Below are 23,849 nucleotides of genomic sequence, written 5' to 3' on the forward strand. Positions count from 1 at the left end.
CAAAGACCCAGACCAGACTGGACTTCCAAGGCTGGATCTTCGACCTGGAATGCCAGGACACTGGGTATATATGAAGGCTTCCTAAGTCATGGGAGACCCTCAATTTACACGATCAGGCTGAGATGGACCCAGGTGGAGACAGGAGGGTACTCCTTTATCACCTCCTCTTTCAACCGTCTCCTGTCTCCCGCTGGTCAGAGGAGAGGCTCACCTCTCACCCCACCTGATTCTTACCACCTTACTGTATTACACTGTCCTGCGGCGTAAGAATGTCCATCCGGAAGCAACGTTAGTGTCTGTTTTATCAAAGGCTCCAAAAACCCCCACCCAACCATCTCACTCAGTCATGCATTTTGATTACATTTTTCCTTATTATGTTTAATAACTACCAAAATTCATATGTGCACGATGCCTTCATCATTTGTATACTAATAATGATTGTTATAATAACATGATATTAAAGGCGATTTGAAAAATTAGAAACTTATGGCCATAAAAATATTTTTAAACTTTTTAAAATTTGAGAGTGCATGCGAGCAGGGGAGAGAGGCAGAAGGGGAGAGAGAGAGAGGGAGAGAGAGAGGGCAAATCTTAAGCAGGCTCCGTGCTCAGCCCCCAGCCTGATGCAGGGCTCGATCCCACGATCATGATCTGAGCTGAAATCAAGAGTCTGACACTCAATTGACTGAGCGACCCCAGCGCCCCCCCACAAATTTTTTTTTTTAATTTTTTTTTTTACGTTTATTTATTTTTGGGACAGAGACAGAGCATGAACGGGGGAGGGGCAGAGAGAGAGGGAGACACAGAACCGGAAGCAGGCTCCAGGCTCTGAGCCATCAGCCCAGAGCCCGACGCGGGGCTCGAACTCACGGACCGCGAGATCGTGACCTGAGCTGAAGTCGGACGCTCAACCGACTGAGCCACCCAGGCGCCCCAAATTTTTTAAAGCTAATGCATATTCATAATTTGTTACAGTTCATTTAATAGACAAGGTAGTGAATTAAGACGTTAAGTGATAAAATCATTAGAGTTGGATAAAATTCTGTTGAAATGGAATGAAATATTTGAAGGCATAAAGAATATAATGTAAATTTTTTGACTGTTGAAGGAAACTTCACTGTATTTTTAAGTATAAAAGGTGGTTTTTGCATCCTTGTACCATTTATACTTTATCGGGTACATTTAATTTTGTTTAATGTTTGTTTATTTTTGAGAGACAAGGAGAGCACGAGCAGGGGAGGGGCAGAGAGAGAGGGAGACAGAATCCGAAGCAGGCTCCAGGCTCTGAGCTGTCAGCCCAGGGCCCGAGGTGGGGCTCAAACCCACGAACTGTGCGTGAGATCGTGACCTGAGCCGAAGTCGGACGCTAGACCGACAGAACCACCCAGGCGCCCTTTCCATCTGGTACATTTAAATGAGAGTTATGCTGGTTTATAAGGTCAATATATACAATATAACCCAAACCATTTAAATTTATTAAAAAAAAAACATTTTAGATTCCAACTCAGATATGTGGTGGGGCATACATATTTTTAGAGGATTCTTTCGTGGGTATCCACAAAAGTTTGGAGACCCTGTTGTGGGCCTTGGTGTTGCAGGTGTGGTGGCCGAGATCAAAGGAAGGAAACACAGACAGGAGCATTTTCCCCGGTGCCAGATGCCTCCAGCCAGCTGGGCCGGAGTGGGTGTGCCCTCCTGTGTTCGCCTGTGTGGACAACACTGCCAGCGGAAGGTACAGGCACCCCCAGAACAGCGATTTTCCTCGCTTACACCATTACTGTCTCCCCAGCATCAACCATAGTGCCTGGCACGTAGTAAGTGCTCAATAAATACTTATCGGATGCATGAATGGCAGACGCACCAAGCTCTCCCTTTGTGCGGGGCCCTGCGTTCAGGGGTTCCCATTTAATCTTCACCACACCCCTGCACCCGGCCCAGTTCGTGTCCCCATTTTAAAGATGGGGAAACCAAGGCACAGAGAAGATAAACAACTTGCCCAAGGTCACCTATCAAGGAAGTAGCAGGATGGGAGCCAGGCATCCTCGTAAGAGCCCTTAACCGTGACACCTCGCATTCTCTGGGCTCTGAAACTCCAGGCGCTTTCCTGAGTGTGATACTCCATGAGCGTGATACCCTTCACAGCCATCTCCGCGGCTCCCTGCCATCTGCTCTCTCCTCCTAAGTGGTTTTCCTTCTCTCTGTTTAATATTTAAGGTGACACATCCTGGGACATCCCGGAGTCCCCATGTTACTGACCTACTTACTTATCCAACCATCTTTCTCACACATCAGGGGCAGCAGTGGGAAGCATGGGGGGGGCGCGCGGAAGGGAGGAGGGGAGAGGGCGGGGAGCACCACTCATCACCCTCTGCTGTGAGCAGCCTCCAGCTGACAAGAAGCCAACATGAATAAAACAAGGCCGGGCTCCGGTGCTAGGAGGCCGCAGCAGGGTAACATCGATTCGAAGTGGCTTTCCAGGGAAACGGTTCCTTCCACCCCCTCGAAGGACCTCCAAAGGTCCAGCTACGTCAGGGGGACATCTGTTTGTTTCTCAAAGGTGGGTTCTTACCCCTGGCAAGTGAGGATTACAGCTGCCCATCACCCCCCAGCAGGCACCGCGCCTGTCTTGACCAGACTCCGCGGGCACCGTGCACAGTAGAGGACTACAGCACACAGGGTCTGGGCCAGCTGCCTCCTCAGTCCTTTTACTGAGAGGCCTCGCACTTTCCTGGTCTCTAGTGTCCTCTGTCCAGGGTGACCTACTCCTGGTGGCCCCAGAGGCCCAGGCCTGCTGCTCCTACTTCCTGACTCCTAGGCTCCAGGGCCTGGGGTCTTCACATCCTCCCAGTGGGGGGTGGGGTGGTGAGCGGTGACACTGAGAGGTGTCCCCTTTCTCCCTGTTTCTACATCTCCTACTTGAGGGTACCCAAAGACTCACAGGGACACCCTGCATCCTGCTCCAGGGGTGGGCGAGCGCGGGAGCCGCGGGGTGCTGAGTGGCCTCCCTCCCAAAGAGATCTGTCCCTGGCTCCCAACACCCTCTGACCCCCTTCCCTGGCACTCTCATCCATCGGCCTTCAGGTCCTCACGGCCAAGCTCAGGGGCACGAGGCTCAAAGAGCAGCTGCAGCCAGCCCCTACCTGGGACCAGGTGAAAGCACTCATCCCCGACTCCTCATCTTGGCCCCTGACCTTAACCCCAGGACTCTTGACGTCCCGCTGTGGGGGCCCTGACTTCTTCCCTTGGCGCCCCCCCTTCCCCTCCCCCCACCCCCGGCGGCTCCGGATGGGGCGCCGTCGGTGGAGCCGGATGGGGCGCCATCGGTCGGGGGCGGAGAGCCGGGTAGGCCAGCGCTGGTCCGGGCGGGGGGCTGAGGCCGGGGCTGGAAGGTGACGCCCTCCCTCCCCCGTCGGCCGTGACGTCAGAGCCGGACCGGCTAAAGCGAGCGGCGGCGGCGCGGGGCGCTGGGGTGGAGACCGCTACCCGGAGCCGCGCGGACGGACGGAGCCCACGGCGCAGGGCAGGCGACCCCGAGGTAACGCGGGACCCGGCGCGGGGACAGCGGGGCCCGGCGGAGGGCGGGGAAGAACCCCAGGGGCGGGAGGGTCTCCGTCTCCGGGGCGGCCGGGGCGGGGGGGGCGGCGCCGGGGCGCGGGACGCACGGGGCGCGGGGGCCCGCGGCGCCTTCCGAGCGCTCGGTGGCAGGAGTGGGACCTCGAGGGCGGCGGAGAGCGGGACCGCCCCCCGCCGGCCCCGGGTTGGGGGGGCCCCGACGCCGCTCGCGGGCGGCAAGGATCCGGAGCGCAGGTGCCCCCGAGAACGCGCCCGCCGCAGGTGAACCGAGGCTGGGGCGCCCGTGCGCGCGGCCCCGGGACCGTTCCTTCCGCCCCGGTGAGGTCGGGGCGTTGCGGGCGCCGGGAGCCCCCGGCACCCGCCGCGGTCCCTCACCGCGCGCCGCGCCCGCAGCCCGGCCTCGGAGCCATGGCCCTGAGCGAGCTGGCGCTGCTCCGCCGGCTGCTGGAGAGCCGCCACTCACGGAAGCTCATCCTGTTCATCGTGTTCCTCGCGCTGCTGCTGGACAACATGCTGCTCACGGTCGTGGGTACGTTCGCACCGGCCGGCCCCGCTCCCCGGGGGCCCCTTCCCTGGGGGCTCCACCTACCCGAGCGCGCCCCCCGCGAAAGTTGCAGAACACGCTTTGCAAAAAAAAAAAAAAACGCATCCCCTTCCACCCCCGAGTCTGCCGCGCTGGGCGACTCGCAGCCGCCTTTTGTGGCTTCGTTTTCCTGGTGGTCAGGTCAAAAAATGTGACATCTGTTAAGACCCAGAACTTGTGTTTCCTCCTGATAATTTCCTCCTTCCCGCCCCCTGCTTGCTTTGACCGCGATAAAAAAGATTTCTACTACGAACTGGCAATTCCCAGGGTTCCAGATCACGTTACAACAGTTACTATGTTAACCAGCAAGGTGGGCTAACTGACAGTTTGGCTTAACATTTAAAGGAGCAAGTCAACCTCTCTCCCCGGAAAAAAGGAAGTGACATTTAAATATATTGTATCGGTGCATGGCTCGAGATGGAAACATTGTAGGACCTTTTCCAGAACAGTTTGAAGGGTGTTGGTTTTAGTCTTTTTCCTGTAATGGATTTTTGAAAGGCGAATTAAAATCCAGGTCTCTTAATTAGCCCTCTTAACAGCAAAGCATTTGGTATGCTTTTCCTTAAAAATGCCCACAGTTTTAGGGGTGCCTGGGTGGCTCAGTCGGTTAAACATCTGACTTCAGCTCAGGTCATGATCTTATGGTTTATGAGTTCAAGCCCCCACATCAGGCTCTGTGCTGACAGCTCGAGCCTGGAGCCTGCTTGGGATTCTGTGTCTCCCTCTCTCTCTGCCCCTACCCTGCTTGTGCTCTCTGCCTCTCATAAATGAATAAATGTTAAAAAAATTAAATGCCCGCAGTTTTAATGAGTAATTCTTTTTTTAGTTTGTATTCTCCGGGTGGGTTATTTCCCTTCTCTCCTTTCATGGATTCCCACCTGCGGGATTATCGGGATTATCAGAGTGATAGGGCTCATCTGACTTCAGAACAGCCTTGCTTCTCCTTTGTGTTGAGTGCTCTGTCAGCAGGTGCCCACAGGTGCTTTTACATCTGTTTTTCTTTTCCTGGGTGGAAGTCTCCGGAATTTCTACATCTTCCGGGTTGGCCGAAAAATCGCAGACTCCCACTCAGGTAACAGAAAGATGAAGTGGGCCTGTCGCAGAATATCCAAATCGTTCCTTCTCCTGTGGGTTTATTTTTCCCTAAGACACATAATGAAATTTAGGTTTCTGTTTCCTCGATTCATTCGTTTGAAGGTCTGAGTCCCTCCCTGAGGAGCTCTCGTTGATCCCAGGTCGGCCCTGAGCAGAATTCAGACCACATTTTCCTTTCCTAAAATATTCCTGTAAGGGAGCCCTGTAATGAGAAACCCCACAAAGGACAAGAATCCGGGGCAGGTCACTTCTGCACAGTCACCGGCCCTGAGGGCAGACGCAGCACTCCCAGCCTCCCCGGGGCTCTGCTCTCTCTGGCCAGAGCTCAGCTCTGTGAGATTATCCCGGGGTCCAGGCAGGGGTGGCGTTGCAGGGGCAGACCCCTCTGGGCCTCGTTTGGCATTTGATGCGACTGTAGTTTTGCTGTCGTTTGTCCTGATGACAGGTGGTTTCCGTGCAGCTGTGACCTTCTTGTTCTGCTTTTGTTCCCAGTCCCTATCATCCCGAGTTACTTGTACAGCATTAATCACGAGAAAAATGCCTCGGAAGTCCAGACCGCCAAGCCGGTGCTCACGGCGTCTACCTCAGGCCGCTTCCAGAGCATCTTCTCTTATTACGACAACACCACCATGGTCACCGGGAATAGCACTGAAGAGCTACAGCGGGGGCCACCGCCTGCGGCCAGCACCCAGCACACGGTGACGAACACGTCCGCCGCGCCTCCTGACTGTCCCAGCGAAAACAAAGACCTCCTGAATGAAAACGTTCAAGTTGGCCTGCTGTTTGCCTCTAAAGCCACCATCCAGCTCCTCACCAACCCCTTCATAGGACTGTTGACCAACAGGTAGGTTCCGTTATTTTGGCCAAGGAGGCTTCTATTTACGTCCTTCCCAGGTCGTTGCTCTTTGGGATTCTGTTTCTCCTTCATTTATCAAGAGTGTGGAAAACCAGCGGTGGGCGAGCTGGGGAAACCCGATCTCCTTCTTTGGGGTTTCTTTCCTTCATCGTGATTTCCCACGTGTTCAGCCTTTTTTGTTGCCCCCTCCCTTGCTTAGAAAGTAAGGAAGTACTAAAACAGAATAAAGAGGCCCTCCCCAGGTGGGAGCACGTTGATTCCGTCCAAAGGCTGTGTCGCGTTAGTATATTTGTCAGACTTGCCCTTGGGCGGCAGGAACTGACTCTGCAGCCACCGTGGCATCATCGTTGGGCTCTGTGTGTCACCCGCCTTTGTGTTTTCTTCTTCCTCTGGCCGTCCGCTTCCTTCTAGAAAGCCAAGGTGGTTTGCTTTAGTGCTGGTGTGGTGAAGGGTCAAGACGGCCAGGGAGAGAGTGGGGAAGACCAGTAATCCTGCAAAGATGGACCCCTTAGCTCACGCCGAGGCCACGGCATGTAATGAGCCCCCTTGCCGGTTACTCCGCTGTGTCCACACGCACAAAGAGGAACATATTGAGCCTGTTTTCTGGATCAGTCAAACCAGCCGCTAATGCCCCCAGATAACGCCCAAACTAGCTTTATTTTAATCTGGATGCTCTGGATGTTTTGGGGGGGGACCCGCCTCCTCTTGAATAATTGTTCCCGTCTCCACTGTCGTGGCCGTCCAGCAAGTATCCTTCCGCAGCCCAGCTGGCCTAGCTCTGCCTGGTACGGCAGGGGCTGGAAAGCACAGGGCAGGGCACTTGCAGAGAAAGGGAAAGGGCAATGCCTGAAGGTGTCAGCTGCGAAGAGCTGGTACAATATGAGTGGTGGGGGCAGACTGCCATATAAACGTTGTAGCCTGAAAGGCAGAAATGCAAACAAACCAAAACACAGTAGAGAGGGGAGTGCCTGGAATCCTACTTGTGAACCAGGCTCAGACGCATGAGCAGAGACCAAGATTACAGCCGGACAAGAGAACGTCGAAGGGTGGGCTGAATAAGGAAGGCAGGGCAAGTGGGGACGGGGCAGGGCAAGGCTATAAGAGGCCCTGAGTGCCAGGCAGAGAGAGGAGGGGGTTTTGTTGGTGTGTGTGTGGGGTGGGGGTGCACTTGAGAGCCACTAGAGGTTCCAAAGCCACGTTGGAGTCCGTGAAGCAAGCACAGTTTTCAGTAGGTCAACCTGTGCAAGCTGGGATCAGGGCCATCCTTACGTTTCTTTGGCCTGGATTAGGGGGTGCGGGCCCAGCTCCGCAATCTGCGGGGCTCTTTGTTCAGATATAAAGCGTTTCGAGATTGTAACAACAGAGCATTAAAGCAAGCACGGGGCCCTTGGGAGAGCAGGGGCCAGCTCTGGGGCGGGGCAGAGGAGGTCAGCGGTGGTGCAGAGGCTTAGACGGCTCTGATCTCCCCTGCCCCCACCTGCCGCCCCCCGGCACAGGCCGCCCTCGGACACACACACAGGGTGCTGGTCACATACCCACGGCCATTTGGAGGGAAGCACGTTTTAAGCTTCCGCAGTTTGTTTCTCTGGACTGGGTAGTGCCATTGAGTAAATTTGAACAGTCCCAAGCTGTGTCCAGCCCTCCTGTGTCCAGCAATAGTATGAATTTGCCACATAAAATACGCTAGGCAAATCGCCTCGCAAGGACAGGTGCTCTGCGAGCCCACCCAGAAACACTGTCTGCAAGGTGCCATTTCCCTCTGTTCTTCAGCAGGAAAACCAAACAGACCTCGGTAGTCGTGGGGTTGTTTTTCTTTCTTTCCTCAGCCCTTAAGAGTGCTTCTTTAACCTGCATCTGGTGTAATTACAGAAAATGTCTCCGGGTTTTGTATTCCGAGAGAGCAAACAGCTCAAATCCTATATGAGGAAAATTGAGGACATGACTGTCATAATGTCTTGCCAATCACTTGGGCACGAATATTCTTAGCTGTACGGTGTAATGCAGTACTTAGAAACTCCGCTGAAATGGTGTGTTCCAGTCTTCCAAATGCAAATGTGAAAAGCTTTTTTAAAAACCCTATTCTTGTTCTTAATGCTTTGCTTATGCCATGGGGAAGAAGCTTGTTTAAAGCCGGTGAGACCGTTTGCTTATTAAATATTCCAAATGCTTTGATGTTGTAGCTACCCAAGACTCCTGTTTCGGGCTTAAAAAAAAAAAAAAAAAAAGAATTCCAAGAGAAACCTAATTTTGTTTTGTGATCTGTGAAATTCAGTCTATTCTTGTTTTTTATTTTATTTTATTTTTTTAATCTTTAAAAAAATTTTTTTTACATTTGTTTATTTTTGAGAAACAGCGAGACAAAGTGTGAGCGGGGGAGGGGCAGAGGGAGCTGGAGACACAGAATCAGAAGCAGGCTCCAGGCTCCGGGCCGTCAGCTCAGAGCCCGACGCGGGGCTCGAACCCAGGAATCGTGAGATCATGACCCGAGCCGAAGTTGGACGCTCAACCGACTGAGCCACCCAGGCGCCCCATATTTTATTTTAGAGAGCAGGGGGGAGAGAGAATGTGCATGTTGTGAGCAGGGGAGGGCAGATGGAGAGACAGAATCTGAAGCAGGCGCCAGACCCGATGTGGAGCTTGATCACACGACTGTGAGATCCCGACCTGAGAGGAAAGCCAGAGTTGGACACTCAACTGACTGAGCCTCCCAGGTGCCCCGGAGCATGAGATGGGGAGAGGAGCAGAGGGAGACGGAGAGAGAGAGAGAATTTTAAGCAGGTTCCACGCTCAGTGCGGAGCCCAAGTGTGGGGCTCTATCTCATGACCCTGGGATCATGACCCGAGCCAAAATCAGGAGTCAGACCGTCAACTGACTGAGCCACCCAGGCGCCCCAGTTCTATTCTTCTGATGGGTAATCTACTTTGCAATTGAGCTAGAGCAAAATTTTAATCCCTACCTGGTTCCCCGCCGCTACCCGGCAGATTTAAAATCCCTCCTGTAGCACTGCCTTGTAGTGTGGAAATGCAGACAGATTGTCACGTTGGTGTTGTAGCGTGAACTCTGTTGTTCCTCCACAACGGTCACGATTTGTGTATTTTCCAAGCCCAGTAGAGTTGGATTTAGGAGACTTGTAGCAGTCTGGGCTCTCGGCAGCTCTGCTCAGGGGAGCAATACATCCCACTTTCCTTTACAGAACTTGCCCTTACGAGCCGCCGCAAATAGTCTTTTGATGTAATTTGTGCCAATCGCATCTTCAATGACGAACAAGATGTGTGTGACTCACGTTTTCGGCGTTGCAAACGAGTGTTTTTAAAACAGCACTCTACAGTTGGTTGATGTGTTTCTGATTAAAGAAGGAGGAGTTAAAAAGACGGGGCATCAGAGCCTGAAGAGGGGGCTGCGTGAGGGCTTTGGGGCCAGTCCTGCCACCTTCTAGGCGGAGGAGTTTGCCGCATGGGAAGAGAAAGGGACTGCCCCTGGCGACAGACGGCAGGACTAAAGCCAGTGTCCAGACTCTCTCTGTCTGGGTGACTTCCTTCCTTCCTATTCTTTCCACCTACTTAAGTGTTGTAGTTTTGACATGGAGCTACTCAGAATCAACAGTGCAAGTCAACAATCTGTTCTTGTATCCATTTGGGCTCTCTGATTGTACCAGGCTGAGCTAGTGAAAGCCCAAATAGTTGTTGATTGCTACTTTGAATCAGCAGGCAGGGAGTTTAGAAACAGACCAGCCTGGTTTTTTTGGACATGGACCCTCCCTCATGTCTCCAGCCCCAGAAAAATATGTTTTTCCAGCCCCTGGTATGATCTGGCCCAGCTTGCCACCCTCTGCAGCGCTTCTGACAGAGGGGAAAAGACATCCCCAAAGACTGGGGGAGCTACCGAGAGGCTCGGCTGAAGGCCACTCCTCTCTAGAGCCTCGTGCTGCAAGCGGGACCCCCTCATCACATGCGTCCCAGCCCGGACCCTCCTATTCGTGGTCAAGAGGCTGTTGCATGAGTGGCTTTTATGGGTGGGTGATGCGAGAAGCAAGCTGCCGGTCTGTTGTTGTACATACTGCGTAAGAGCTCTCGTTCCAAACCCTGCAAGTAAGAAATGACAGTTCGTGAGAAATGTTTTGAGTGTTCATTGGGCTGCCCATATGGACACAGGCAATTCTTGATTTCACTTGGTCTCCGGTACCGTGGTTTTACTCTAAAACACGTGACCAGAGAGGGAGCCAACTTGATTTTGGCAAGTGGATGGCGATCCCATATCCAACAACACACTTTGCAAAGCCTGCAGGTGCCTTGGTTGACTTGATTTTTATTTAATGAATTAATTTATTTAGAGGCTCGTGTGACTTCTTTTATAATTCCGGTCTACTCATTTCACGATTGCCGCTGCGTGTAAGAGATCTCTTACCGTCTGCCCCGCGAGTGGATTTCAGGGGTATGCAGACCTAGGCGGGGATTCAGGCAGCTAAACGATATTAAAAGCACCTTGACGTATCTCTCCGTAAACCTGCCTAAGAATGTGGCCCTGTGGTCTTCACTTGTTTAACATGGGGCTTCTACAGTAGTTGCATTTTGAGAACCAAAAGCTATTCTGGACGCACTGGCCCCGGGGCTGGGGAAAGAGTTAACCGCGGGTGCTGGGGGACAGCTCCCTCGGCTTCCTCCTTAGCCTGTCATTGTCCCAGTGGTCTGCTTTTTATCAAGCCAGCATCAGTGGCTTAATTTATTTCCATAGTTACCTAGTATATTTGAGAGCCCGTTATTTCTCGTCACAAATCTTAGCTAACATCTGAATGACAAGAAGGAAGCCACAGGGCATGAAGTCTCTACAGAACGTTCGGTGTAATGGTTTTTTTTTTTTTCTTTAGCCTCAGCCAGTTGGTCTGAAGTGAGCTTTGTGGGAATGAGCAGTGACCTTTTCAGTTTCTCCGTGGACGGGGAAACCAGCCCTTCTGGAAAGGGCTCTCCCATCCTAGATGTTGTTAGGATGGTGTTGTTAGGGTATCTTGGCTTCTCCAGCTCAGAGAAGCTGCCAGTGGAATCAGGTGTTTCTAACGGGAGCAGAGCCGCCCCCCCCCCCCCAACTTGTTCCCTGTGTCCGGGAACAGGGGTCCTACCCACGAAAGTAAGAAGTCCGTGGCTCACGTAACTCCCTGCCTGCATCTAATAGCTGAAAAAGACAGACCCAAGGACTAAACCTAAGAATGTTGTTTTACTTACGAACGACAGTCAGCTTCCTGGTACGTCTCAGCACATGAATCATTCCATGTACTAACGTTCACCTGCTGTACCGCCTTTTAGAAGGTGATCAAGAAGGGAGATGCCTCCTCTCGCCCCTTCTGGATCCCCCACTTTGTGTCCTTGCTGTTGTCCTTTCCCAGGGCAGAGGGAGCCTGGGTTTTAACAGGCCTGAGGATGGAGCTTTGCAGTAGGCTCTATGGCAAAGATAAACTAATTATTAAAGACAAAAGTATTGATTTTCGGTGACGATTTAGGGAATATGGAGTTTCTCCACTGGTGTGTAGGTATATATAATGATCATAACTTTGGTCGCTTGGCACTTTTGTCTAGGGATTCGATACCTGACTTTCTTATTCCAATTAGATTAACTGCTCCCTGATGCTCTATAGAGGATGACCGTGGGCTGGGATGACGCATAAGGGGATAGTAATGGGATATTTCGTTAAAGGTTTGCTGCCTCAGATCTAGCTCTGCTTAGCACGGGGACGAGAGGCTGACTCAGATGTTTATGACTAATGTCAGCTGAGTCTCTGTCCATTTAGGAGACATCGTGGGGAAAGAGAAAGGGCGCTGGTGATCTGCCCATCTCTCAGGGACCCTGGGGCATTAGACAATTTCCCTTCAGAGGTGGGTGTTCAGGGAGCCAGAAGAATTTGAGGGTGGGGGAGTCCGGGATCTGCCCGTTGCACCCTCTTGCCTTGAGGCTGAGCCCCGGGGAAAGGTGCTTCTGGCGGTATGCACAGCGGTCAGCTTGCTCTGTGACCGTGGCTGAACCTCTGCTTTCTCATCCAGCATGAGGGTTTGGACTGGCCAGCCTTTGAGTCTGCCATTTGGTTATTCCATACATGCTTTATTAAAATCCCTCCTCCCCCCCCCCCCCCCCCAACAGTAGCTGCGATGTTTTTATTTATTTTTATTTTTATTTTATTAAAAAAATTTTTTTAACGTTTATTTTTGAGACAGAGACAAAGCATGAACAGGGGAGGGTCAGAGAGAGAGGGAGACACAGAATCGGAAACAGGCTCCAGGCTCTGAGCGGTCAGCACAGAGCCTGACGTGGGGCTTGAACTCCTGAACCGCGAGATCATGACCTGAGCCGAAGTCGGACGCTTCACCGACTGAGCCACCCAGGCGCCCCAGCTGCGGCGTTTTTAAAGAAAACACAGCACCTAGGCTTGGTAGAAAGAATCCTACGTAAGCACATGTCTCTGTGGGTACAGAGCCAGCTGGTGTTAAATGAAACGTGGACCATCCGTTCTCACTGGGCGGGGAGCCTGTGCTCCTGTAACGGGCCTCCCCCGGAAGCTGTGCTCCTGTAACGGGCCTCCCCCGGAAGCTGTGCTCCTGTAACGGGCCTCCCCCGGAAGCTGTGCTCCTGTAACGGGCATCCCCACCAAAGCGTGTGCTGGCAGGAGCCGGCACACCCTAGGCACTCAAGATATGCCCATTACCCTGAATTGGGGGCACGTTACATAAGTTTCCTAGCCCTCGTTGTAGCTATCCAAAAAATGGGGATAATGCCACGACCTCACGGAGCTGCGGTGGGAATCACAAGTGACCCGCTCGCCAGCCCCCTACTTACGGTCTTGGGGAATGCCAGAGTCTCCTGGTAAGAGGAAGCTACTCCAGATGTGTCCTGCCAGGTGACCTTGGCCAGTTGATCAGGCTGCAGACTGAGCATAGTTTCACTGGTATTCCCACAGCTTTGACAAAATACTGTTTTCCAAGTAGTATGTTGAAAGGGGGTGAGAAGCCTTTTATTCCAGGGCCGCTACAAATATTGCCATATTCCAGTCCCCCACCCGCACCCCCAAGATGTGCAGGAGCTGTGGAGAAGAATGAACTGCTCGTGGGTTCTCCTCGCTGAGTCGCCTGGAAGTTTCTTTGTTCAGCCTCCGGTAGTGCTGTGGAGAACGTGGTGTTGTGAATGGGGTTCTTTTGCCCGACTGAATAAAGAGCACAGACCCGTCGGCTGCAGGTTAGTCCGGATTAGAGAAGCTACGTTTGAAGGAGATCTGAACTGCAGTTCAACCCTGGTATCTTTCCTGGTTTGCCTGATGGGCTCTGAGCCCGGACTGGTGAATTACAAGTTCACCTCAGGTCATTGTGGGGGAATTTATGCATGGGATTGTGAAGGGAGAGCTGTCTGGGAATCTGGCATGATTTCCATTTGCTACTTGTGTTTTTGCTACTTAGTTTCTGAAGTGCAAGAAGCAGTTTAAAAAAGGGGTGGGGAGTAGGACTAGGATCTTTTAGAAAGGTTCTATTTAAAGCCGCATTTGTCCTTCTGGGGAGGGGTGGTGAAGTGTGTAGGAAAGAGCCCTGGACTGTGCAGGATGACCGCAAGTGAAATTAGCCCTAGGACATTTGACAAATCACTTTTTTGTGCCTCAGTTTTCTCATCTGTAAAGTGGGGAGGTGGTCATCTGCCCTTACCAAAATCCTTGAGCTGAAGGGTGTAAGTACTTGGAGAATTGAATGTAACTTTATTTTTTGAAAAACATTTTTAAAGTTTATTTTATGAGAGAGAGCGTGTGAGCGCCTGAGCAGGGGAAGGGAAGAGAGAGAATCCCAAGCAGGCTCCATGCTGTCAGTAGAGCCTGATGTGGGGCTTGATCTCACGAACCTTGAGATCACGACCTGAGCTGAAACCAAGAGTCGGACGCTTAACCAACTGAGCCGCCCGGGCGCCCCCAGTGTGATTTTAAAAGAAGGGATTGTCTCCGTGATTTTTCAGCTGAGCCTGGAATACAAGAGCCCTTCCAGGCTGAGTGACTGGGACTCAAGACTTCCTTGGGCCTCGTTTGGTTCCTTCCGTGACCCACAGGGTCTAGGGCTGGAGGAAAACGAAGCCTGGAGAGGCTCTGGGCTGCTCTGGGTTGACACGCCAGCCCCCTCCCTCCCAGGGTCCTAGGGGCCAGGAGGCTGCCTTCACTCTCCTGTCCCATCTGTACGTCAGGAGCCAAGCAGCCCGCTTATTGTGCGGGAACGGAGAGGAAAGAAGGAAGAGCAGAGGGAAGGGAGGAAACAGGTTCTGAAGCACCTTCTGTGTCCCAGGTGCCTGGTAGCAGTTTACCATCCACATCTCCTTGTTCCGGTGCTGGGAGGTGGCCAGTGGTCTCTCCATGGGGCTGAGGGAGGCTTGCTTGGCTTATGTGTCCGGCCCGGGGTATGACGCTCAGAAGGCCAGGGTCTCCCCACCAACCCGGTCCACCTGATGGCAGAGCCCTGTACGCACAGTGGTCCTTTCAGAGTGGTTGCAACGTTGAATTTTTGCGCTGGCCACAAGGCCCCTTTTTCTAGGCTGGCCTCGTTGGGGTCAGAGTGAAGACGGACTTGAAGACTTCCTTGCACCCGGATGCTCTCCGACAGTGTCATCATCTCTGCCGCCATTTGAATCATTTGGTGACCTTTTACTAGAATCATTTGATTGCCTTCGTCCCTTGGGAGAAGCGCTAGCAAAGACCGTAATGAAAGATTTAAAAAAAAAAAAAAAAAATGATGGAAACGGGGACTGTGTATTTTAGACGTGTTCTGGATTACTTGCCAATACTGTGTTAACATTTATCCCAGAGAAACCTCTGTGCAGGGTGGCAGTGCTTGAATGGATTCACGTTCCTTCAAGACAGTCAAACACGAAAAGGTCACACAGGAAGCGCCGAGTCCACGAATTTTTAGAAAAGTCTACCAAACCCTTAGCCGCCTGACCCCAAAGGGTAGGCAGGAGAGGCTCCGCCTAAAGCCTTAGAAAAATACAAATCCGTCACCAAATGCCCCCCGTGGTTCTGTTTTGCAGAATTGGCTACCCAATTCCAATGTTTGCGGGATTCTGCATCATGTTCGTGTCCACCATTAGTAAGTGTCTGATGTTTGCCTTCGGCCTGGGGGTCATGGGATGGGCTCTGAGGACCACACACGGGGAATTGAGGACACAGCCCCGGGGTGGGGGGTTTGTGCGTTGGTAAAGGTTGCAGAAGGGCGGGGGGGGGGCGGCGATAGAGCTGTTGGTGGTACCGAAGCACAGTGTGGTTAGTGTGGAGATGCCCGTCGGGGTAAGGGATGGCTTCCAAGGGCCCACGTGAGCAGGGCGGCCACGGCACCAGGCTGGCACTGATGCGTGGCCGGGCCCCTCCCTCGGCAGTGTTCGCCTTCTCCAGCAGCTACGCCTTCCTGCTGATCGCCAGGTCGCTGCAGGGCATCGGGTCCTCCTGCTCGTCTGTAGCTGGTAGGTGTGCAAATACCTGAGGCAGCCGTTCCCTGGTGGGGGGTGTCAGTCCATTGAGGAGGCCGCCAACCTTGCCCTGGCTGGCCAGCCCCTTGTAGAATTAGCTGGAATAATGTGGGGAATCGAGGTGCCAGTCGTGGTGCCTGGGGAGGGGTTCTTAGGAAGGGCACTGCTTTTTTCCTTTGGGTTCTGCTTGGTCTTACCTTTCTGTGAATCTGACGGGTTTGGGAGATCACAAGTCTGGGTCAGAGAGGGCAGGCGAGTCACAGGTTATTCTTGTTTTGTGCTCCCTTGAGAGCTTCGCTATTGAACGTTTCTTTTCCTGTTTAGGGATGGGCATGCTGGCCAGCGTGTACACGGATGACGAAGAGAGAGGCAACGCCATGGGCATCGCCCTGGGAGGCCTGGCCATGGGGGTCCTAGGTGGGCAGGGGGCACCTGGAGGCAGCCTGTGGGGAGGGGCTGGCGGGCATGGGAGGGCGCAGTGCTCCCTGAGTCCACTCTGGGTCTGCTCGTGCTGACAGACTCCCCCGGCTGTCCCCTTTTTCATTCCCTACTTTCATGGAGCCTTGGAAAACTGGTGGGACCTTCCTGACCCAGGAGGACGTGGGCTTCCCTGCCTCTGCATCTGCCTCTCAACCTGCTGCGTGACCCTGGGTCCAGATGTAAAACGAAGGAATGGGATGGTCTGCCAAGATCCTTCCTCTCTCACATCCTCTGAGTTACCGTCCCACCTGAGGACTTCCCACCTTCCAAGTCTGCTTTCCTCACCTGCCCTGGCTGACTCCCCCCGGCCAGGGGACACCTATCCTCCCTGAGAGGAGCTTTGGGTCCTCTCCCTTCTCGGTCACGTTTCTGGCCTTCGTTTGGGAGCCCAAAGTTCCGCTGTGCTGGTTTATAAGGAGCCAAGTCCCCGCGGACCCATGTTCCTGTGCTCCGTAAGCAGCACAGCCGTGTGTGGCCTGGGTCTGGCTTCTCTCTGGTCTTTGCTTTGGGGGTGACCCTTCTACACTCTTGCCCGTGTCTTGGGTGTAAACCAGCTTGGAGGAAGTCCCCAGGACAACTTGAAACTACTGAAAAGAATGTAGGGCGGTCACCCCAAGTAGGTGTTGGAACAAAGTACAAACTCGAGAAACAAACGGATGGTTACGGTGGAGCGGGGGGGTGGGGGTAGAGGGGGGACATCAGTCGCGGGGCTTGCCACCAGCCCCTCTTTCTCTTCCTTGCAGTGGGCCCCCCCTTCGGGAGCGTGCTCTACGAGTTTGTGGGGAAGACGGCTCCGTTCCTGGTGCTGGCCGCCTTGGTGCTCTTGGATGGAGGTGAGTCCACGCGGGCACCTCTGCCGTGATCTCGCTGGTCGTGACCCGTGTCGGGTGACCCATGTCAGTAGGTGCTTGGAGCCACACGTTTTTATCTTTTTTCTCCCTCTGTCGTAGCTATTCAGCTTTTTGTGCTCCAGCCGTCCCGCGTGCAGCCAGAGGTAAGCCCCCCGGGGAAGGAGGGCGCTGTGATGGTCACATCAACTTCGTTAACCCCTGATTTTTGTTCACAGAGCCAGAAGGGGACGCCGCTGACCACCCTCCTGAAGGACCCCTACATCCTCATTGCCGCAGGTGGGGCTTCCCCCCCAGTCTCCCTGGTTCTTCTCAGCTAAAGGGTGGTGGGGAGGGGTGGATGGCGAGAACCAGGGTTCACTTGGCTGCTGGAAACGTCGTGACGTGAAAGGCAAAGAGGTTACATCCACGTCACAAGGAATAGCTTTCTTCCATCGTTAATTTCTGACCCTCAGCCAAGTTCCTTTGCTGGTTTTCATTTGGGGCAAAGATGTCTGGGTCACGGAGATGCCCCGTCACAGAGGTTTGTTTGTATCAGCGGCCATCACTGTTTGGCCTTGAACCTCCGGAAGGAGACTCTGGCCTCACTGTGGGCATCGTCGGTGGGCAGTCTGATTCACCAAGCGGGTATGAATAGAGGCTGACAGCGGAGCCCCCAGAAGGCCCAGGGGACAAGTCCCTTCTTGCGGAGAGGGCACGCTGTGCAGCAGGGAAGCCAGTCGGGAAACCCCCTTTGGCTACAGAAGGTCCCGTGTTTGGGTTCTTGGCCTCGATGGGCTCAAAGGAAGCCCTGGGGTCCTGTGACTGGTCGGGAGGATAGTGGGCCTCATTGATGCAAGAGACTGTTCACCCAGGACCGTCTGTCTCAGGGGCACAGGCCTTGGGCTGCCTCACAGGGGACCAACCTTACATTGCCTGGGCCCGGACAGCGGTCAGCAGAGGCCCTTGGGGACAGGCCAGGAGACGGCAGCCCTGAAGTGTGGCATCAGACCCTGTTAGGGTTTATTTGTCTAAGCGGTGGCCATGAACACTGGTAGGGCTGGGGGAGTCTGGGTGAACAGGATGCATACCCTACCTAAGAGCATTCCAGGTTAGCCTTTTTCAAACGCCAGGCTGGCTTTGTTTAAACCTTCTGCTGCTGGATTGGGGTGGGGGGTGCCTGTATAACCCTGGTCTAGACCCCCATCATCATGCCTGCTGGCCAAAGGGTGGTTAACCTCGTGGCTCTGCACCCCTCCTAATGCAGGGCACCTCTCTGTGCCCCCATCAAGATGCAGGGATGGTTCCAGAGCCCAGATGCCCATGGAGCCCGGGCTGTCCGGGGTGGGGTGAGGAGGTGTGTGGGGAGAGCGGGGCTCTCTGCCGCCCACCGCCCCCTGCCCCCTGCCTTAGGCTTTCTTTGACCCTCACTGTCTCACCCTGACTCAGGGAGGAAAGATACCCAGCATTGAATGACAGGCTACCACACTTCCAGCAGCCTCGACTCGGGGAGCCGGGGGCCGGGTGGTGTCTTATTTGTTCTGGCAGGATTTTAACCTATGAGGATGACTGAGTGGTGACAGAGGTCTGGGATGTTGAAAGAAGATTGTATTTCTTACGTTTTCCTGAGGAAAGGAGGCATACCGTGCCAATCAGGGCCATGTAGGGAAGCGCCAGGTTTTGTGGGGGGTGTGGGGGAGAAAAGGGCCAGGGGAAGGCCTAGGCCAGAGCCTTTAGTGGGGTTTGCATGGGAAAGTGAAGGGCAGGGCTGGGGAAACAGCTTAGGGTCGGTGGGCTTTGAAGCCTGGAGGCTGTCCCTGCTTGCCGGGATTTAGAGCAGGGGTATCGGTTTGCTGTGTGAGAGGTAGACCAGGAGGGGTTCAGAGTTATGGGCCCTGGGTTGTAGGGGAGACTGAACGACCGCGCCAATTTGGCCCTAATTAATAGATGGGAAAGAGAGAAACAGCGAATCCAGGAAAACAGTGCGAGGGTGAGGGGACCATTTCAGTATCCTCTCTCTGTTCCACCTGTCACGTCCCAAAGCATGGAAAAAAAAACCTTTCTGCATTACGTGAGCACCTTAATTACACTACACAGTGTTCTTTGAATCAGGATTCTAGCAAATTAGAGGTTCATGGGGAACACAGCACAGGAAGCTCCCAGCACGGTGGGGAACGGCTCTGTGCATCTTTTCCCCGATGGTTCTACATCTACAAAGGGTTCTGGTTAACGGATAGTGGATGTCTGCAAAGATAGCATATGTGTATAGTTGATTAAAAAAATCCCTCAACGGCACGTCTGTGCCGAACGCACCAGATTTGGGGGCATCCCAGGGCGTCTTTAGAAATGTCTGTATTCCTCGCATGGTAAAACTTAGGTGCAGAAACCTCCAGTTGCTGGAGTCTGTGTGTGGTCTGGAAGTGGCCCACGTGGCTGGGTGGCCTCAAGCAAGTTCCTTCGTTAATAAATTAGAAGTCCTTCTTCATTAATAAGTTGGGACGGTGAACCTAATGACCTCCGAGTCTCCCTCCAATTCCTTTATGACTCCGGGGTGCTATTTTGAAAAGAAAAATTAATACTTTGTTTAAACTTAATGTTTAATTTTAATTAGTATTTAATCTATTTAATATTCTTTCATAATAAAAATAACGATGATGACAGTAGTAATGAATCCAACCTCTTTCCTTTTCCCTTTTTTTTAATCTTTTTCTTATTTATCTTTTATTTATTTTTAATTATTTATCTTTTCCTTACAGAAGTAGATGTTCTGGGTATCTCAGTGGATTGTTCTGGCTGTGGGCATGTGGCGTTTAACTGTGTTTGGAAATAGTAGGTAGGGGACACCCAAGACCCAAAACAGAAGCCCACTAACCCTCTTCCTCCCTTAAAGGGTCCATCTGCTTTGCAAACATGGGGATTGCCATGCTGGAGCCAGCCCTGCCCATCTGGATGATGGAGACCATGTGTTCCCGCAAGTGGCAGCTGGGTGAGGACTGGTGTGGGTGCTTCTGATTCTAGAACTCTTGTCCTCGGGGTGGGTCCTGTCACTGTAGCCCTGACAGGCTGCAGGCGCCAGGATGATAAAGTGATTGTTTCTGTTTGATGCTTAATGGGGTCCGTGCTTAGGGTAGCTGTGAGCTTTGGGGCCTTTTTCAGCTGCAGGTTTTTAAATCAGAATTAGCAAAGAGGCATGAGACCTGGGCAGAAACAAGACGCAAAATACATTCAGTGTCTGCCCGTGTTTCTGAACTAGACGTTAGTAGTTATATTAAACGTACGTGGGTAGCAGTAAGATGTATGTGAAACAGGCTGACAACAAACAGTACGTAAGAGGATTACTCTTTTAAAAATATTTTTGACTTAGAAAGCAATACATACTTGATTATTTAAAAAAAAAAAAACCAAAGTACACAGATCAGAGAAGTAAATTTTAAAATCTCATGTTCATCTTTTTCCTTCCAGGCCAGTCCCCTGTAATAGTCATTGTTAACAGTTTTGTGTCTCTTTCCAGATGGTTCTGCATTTATCACCATGTGCGCGATGCTTAAAAACCCAACCCGAATGGAACATTGCCATTTATATCATTGTGTGAACTCTTGTTGGGCCATGTTTCCATGTCAGAATGGGTAGATTTAATTTTCAAAATTAATTAGATTTTTTCAGAGTTACACATGTACTTAATGTTTAAGTTAAATAGCATTATTAGAATTATAATGAAAAAGCCAGAAGTCTTTGCCCCATGCCTCCCCATCTCTAACCCCCTTTCTCAGATTTAATCACTTCAATTCTTTGAGTTGTTTCTTCTGCTAATTTATGTCTCTAAATAATATGTGTAACTCCTGTTTTTTAAATTCCCCCATTTCTGATACTACCAGCTCCCTAACGTAGTAGATGAAGATTTAATGCTGTTATTACACCTGAAAATATCAAACAACCAACTTATCCGTTTTCTCAATTTCTGTTTTTCTAGAACAGTTTTATTTGTTGGTCAGTTTGGCACTCAGTGTTGGCTTTATTGTGACTATGTAAAAATTGTTCAAAGATGAACTATATAGGGCTTTATGATTATTTCTTCTTACAAACTTTGTTTTTCCTGGAGTTAATCATTGCCATCTCTTTCCATTTTCTTAGCTTTCCATGTAGCATTTCTGAATGTATTCTCAAACTCTCTGGCAAAAGTCAGAGGCCCTGTAAATACGGCCAAGTACATCAGCAAACCTAACCTATTTGTGTTTTTGCTTGTTTATGGGTATTTGTCCTATATTACTCTGTCTTGCTCTAGTCTAGATTTGTTCACTAGGTCATCCTAGGACTTTCCTCTTCCAATATCTGGGCGTCTTTGCTTCTCTACTGTTTCTTGTATCCTTCCCTTCTATATTCCTTTCTCTTGGTTTACTCTATCATTATGATGGAACACATCCTCTAGCTTCTTCCTGAGAATTGGTGCATGGCAGATAAAGTTCTCTGAGATCCTACATATCTGCAGACATCTTTATTCTCATGTTTGGTTGACTTAGTCTACTTGGGTATATAATTCTTGGTTGGAAATTATTTTCCTTCAGTTTTTTGTGCTTATTTTTGAGAGAGAGAGCATGAGTGGGGGAGGAGCAGAGAGAGGGAGACACAGAATCCGAAGCAGGCTCCACGCTCCAAGCTGTCAGCACAGAGGACAGCGTGGGGCTCGAACCCATGAACCCTGAACCAAAGTTGGACACTTAACTGACTGGGCCACCCAGGTGCCCCTTTTCTTCAGTTTTGAGACAACTGTCCCATTGTGCTCTAGCCTCCAGGGTTGCTATTGAGGAGGCCAGTGTCCTTCTCATTCCCCGTCCTCTGTAGGAGCTAGAAGGATCTCTTCCTCTCTGGTTATGAGTGTCCGTGACGTTTTTTGCAGTGGGGTCTGTTTTCTTCTGTACTGGGAACTTTCTTGGTTAGTCTGTTCATCTGGGAAGCTGTTTCTTTTAGTTCTGGGAAACCATTTTGTATTATTTCTTTAATTAATCCTCTCCCCTACTCCATTTTATCTCTTTTGCTGTTACTTTTATTGGTTCAGTATTGGACCCTTGGTGTTGCATGCTTGTAATTTCTTACTTTGCCTTTTCTTATTCCCATTGATTTCTTCATCTTCATTGTCTAAACTGTCTATGGATTGTTATAATCGGTGTCATCATATTTTAAATTTCAAGAGCCCTTTCATATTCACTCTGAGCGGTTTTGTGTGTGTGTGGAAAGGTTGTTGAAATTACAACCTCTTACCACTTAGTAGGAAGACTTCCACTCACTCCCCATTTCATCGTCTTATGTAATCCCTGATCTCCATGTTGCCTGGGGTTCCTGGGCTATTTTCGTCTTCTTTCTCTAAAGAAACTGTCTCCTGAGAGGGTGAGTGTGTGAGAGAGAGGGCTGGGGGTCCAACTGGTCTTTTTTTTTTTTTTTTTTTAATGTTTATTTATTTTTGAAAGAGCACAAGCAGGCGAGGGGCAGAGAGAGGCGGGGGCAGAGGATCTGAAGCTGGCTCCGCACTGACAGCAGAGAACCTGATGTGGGACTCGAATTCACAAACTGTGAGATGTCAGGAACCTTGAGATGGAGGCCTGAGCCGATGACGCTTAACCGACTGAGCCGCCCAGGTGCCCTGGGGGGGGGGGTCGGTCCAACTGCTCTAGAAACAACCTTTCAACCCTCTTTCCAGTTGACTGCCTCAGCCTTACATTCACCGTACCCGGAGCCTTCAGTCCCGGAGTGTCCTGTGTTTTGAGGCACAAAAGGTGTTGCTTCTTTTTGGCTGCTCTGTGTGCAGATGGAAGGTTCCAGTGTTCTCTGTCGTGTCCATCACTGCTGTCCCTCTGCTGCTGCTTCCCTCTCTGACTGCATTTTCTCCTATCTCATTTTGTCTGGCCTTGGGCATAGAGGAGAGAGCATGGGGCTTCCTTTACTAAAATTTGAACGGACTTTGGGATGGGAACGGCAAATGGGACAGAAGATGGGACAAGAAAACCTATCGATTTACTCTGCCCTGTTAACTGGAAGCCCATTGTTCATGTTAATGGTTGGATTTTTCTATTGTAAAGTTAGGCCATAAATTTTCAACCGGTTCCTTTGGTTGGGCATTTGGGTGAGTTCCAGTTTTTGCCAATTAGAAACCATAGTGCAGCAGAGTATTCTCACCTGTATTCCTGTTCATGTTCGGAAATGTATCTGTAGGGAAAATTCCTGAAAGTCCAGTGGGTGTTTGATGTTTGGTAACCTTGCACTAATATCAGTATTCTCAGTCTTTCCCCAGCTGCATATGTGAGAAAGGGGTGGGCGGGGGACTCTCATTTTGATGTATTTTTACAAGTTTTTTGAACGCAATTGAGCATCTTTTCATATATTAGCCATGTCTATTTCCTTTACTGTGGATTTCTTATGAAGTCAATGAATAACATACTTTGCCCATTTTTTATGTGGAGATGTTTGTCTTCTAATTGATTTTAATTATTCTTTGTATATTGACATTATTCCTTTATCAGATGTTTCACAAACATTGCCTTTGTTGTATTGTCTTTTGACTTTATAGGTGGACTTTTGTTTTTCTTTCTCTTTTTCTCTTCTTTCTTTCTTTTTCTTTCTTTTTCTTTCTTTCTCCTTCCTTCCTTCCTTCCTTCTTCTCTTTTCTCTTTTCTCTTTTCTCTTTTCTCTTTTCTCTTTTCTCTTCTCTTTCTCTTCTCTTCGCCACTCAGATCATTTAAGATGCCACTAGTCAGGGTTAGCCCCTTGACCCTTCATGTCCTTGTCATTTCATCTGAAGCTCAGATGAGACCTTTCCCATGCTATTATTTTTTGATGCATGTTTTCCCCTAAGTTATGATTTGTTTTTCACATGAAACTTGGATTTACACAGACTTAGTTTAGGTATACGGTGTGTGATACAGGTCTGGTGTTACTGTTTGCCGTATGACCGGCCAGTTGCCCCTAGGAGTCTGC

At 51.1% G+C, this 23,849-nt stretch overlaps 1 protein-coding gene across 2 annotated transcripts in view; it reads left to right on the forward strand.

Moving 5' to 3' along the window:
- Positions 1 to 3,463: 3,463 nt before the first annotated feature.
- SLC18A2 (solute carrier family 18 member A2) overlaps positions 3,464 to 23,849 on the forward strand; it is a 39,940-nt gene continuing 19,554 nt past the window's right edge. The window contains exons 1-10 of one of the 2 annotated variants that reach the window (XM_042909319.1): positions 3,464 to 3,535; positions 3,967 to 4,102; positions 5,744 to 6,095; positions 15,142 to 15,200; positions 15,487 to 15,570; positions 15,901 to 15,993; positions 16,800 to 16,889; positions 17,007 to 17,050; positions 17,123 to 17,183; positions 19,774 to 19,869. In XM_042909319.1, coding sequence (XP_042765253.1) covers positions 3,982 to 4,102; positions 5,744 to 6,095; positions 15,142 to 15,200; positions 15,487 to 15,570; positions 15,901 to 15,993; positions 16,800 to 16,889; positions 17,007 to 17,050; positions 17,123 to 17,183; positions 19,774 to 19,869 — 1,000 coding nt within the window. In that variant the 5' untranslated portion in view covers positions 3,464 to 3,535; positions 3,967 to 3,981. The remainder of the gene's footprint in view (positions 3,536 to 3,966; positions 4,103 to 5,743; positions 6,096 to 15,141; positions 15,201 to 15,486; positions 15,571 to 15,900; positions 15,994 to 16,799; positions 16,890 to 17,006; positions 17,051 to 17,122; positions 17,184 to 19,773; positions 19,870 to 23,849) is intronic. The other variant, XM_042909320.1, reaches the window with a different exon arrangement.

The sequence above is a fragment of the Panthera leo genome, chromosome D2 (assembly GCF_018350215.1).
Source record: "Panthera leo isolate Ple1 chromosome D2, P.leo_Ple1_pat1.1, whole genome shotgun sequence".
In the NCBI taxonomy this organism is placed as follows: Eukaryota; Metazoa; Chordata; class Mammalia; order Carnivora; family Felidae; genus Panthera; species Panthera leo.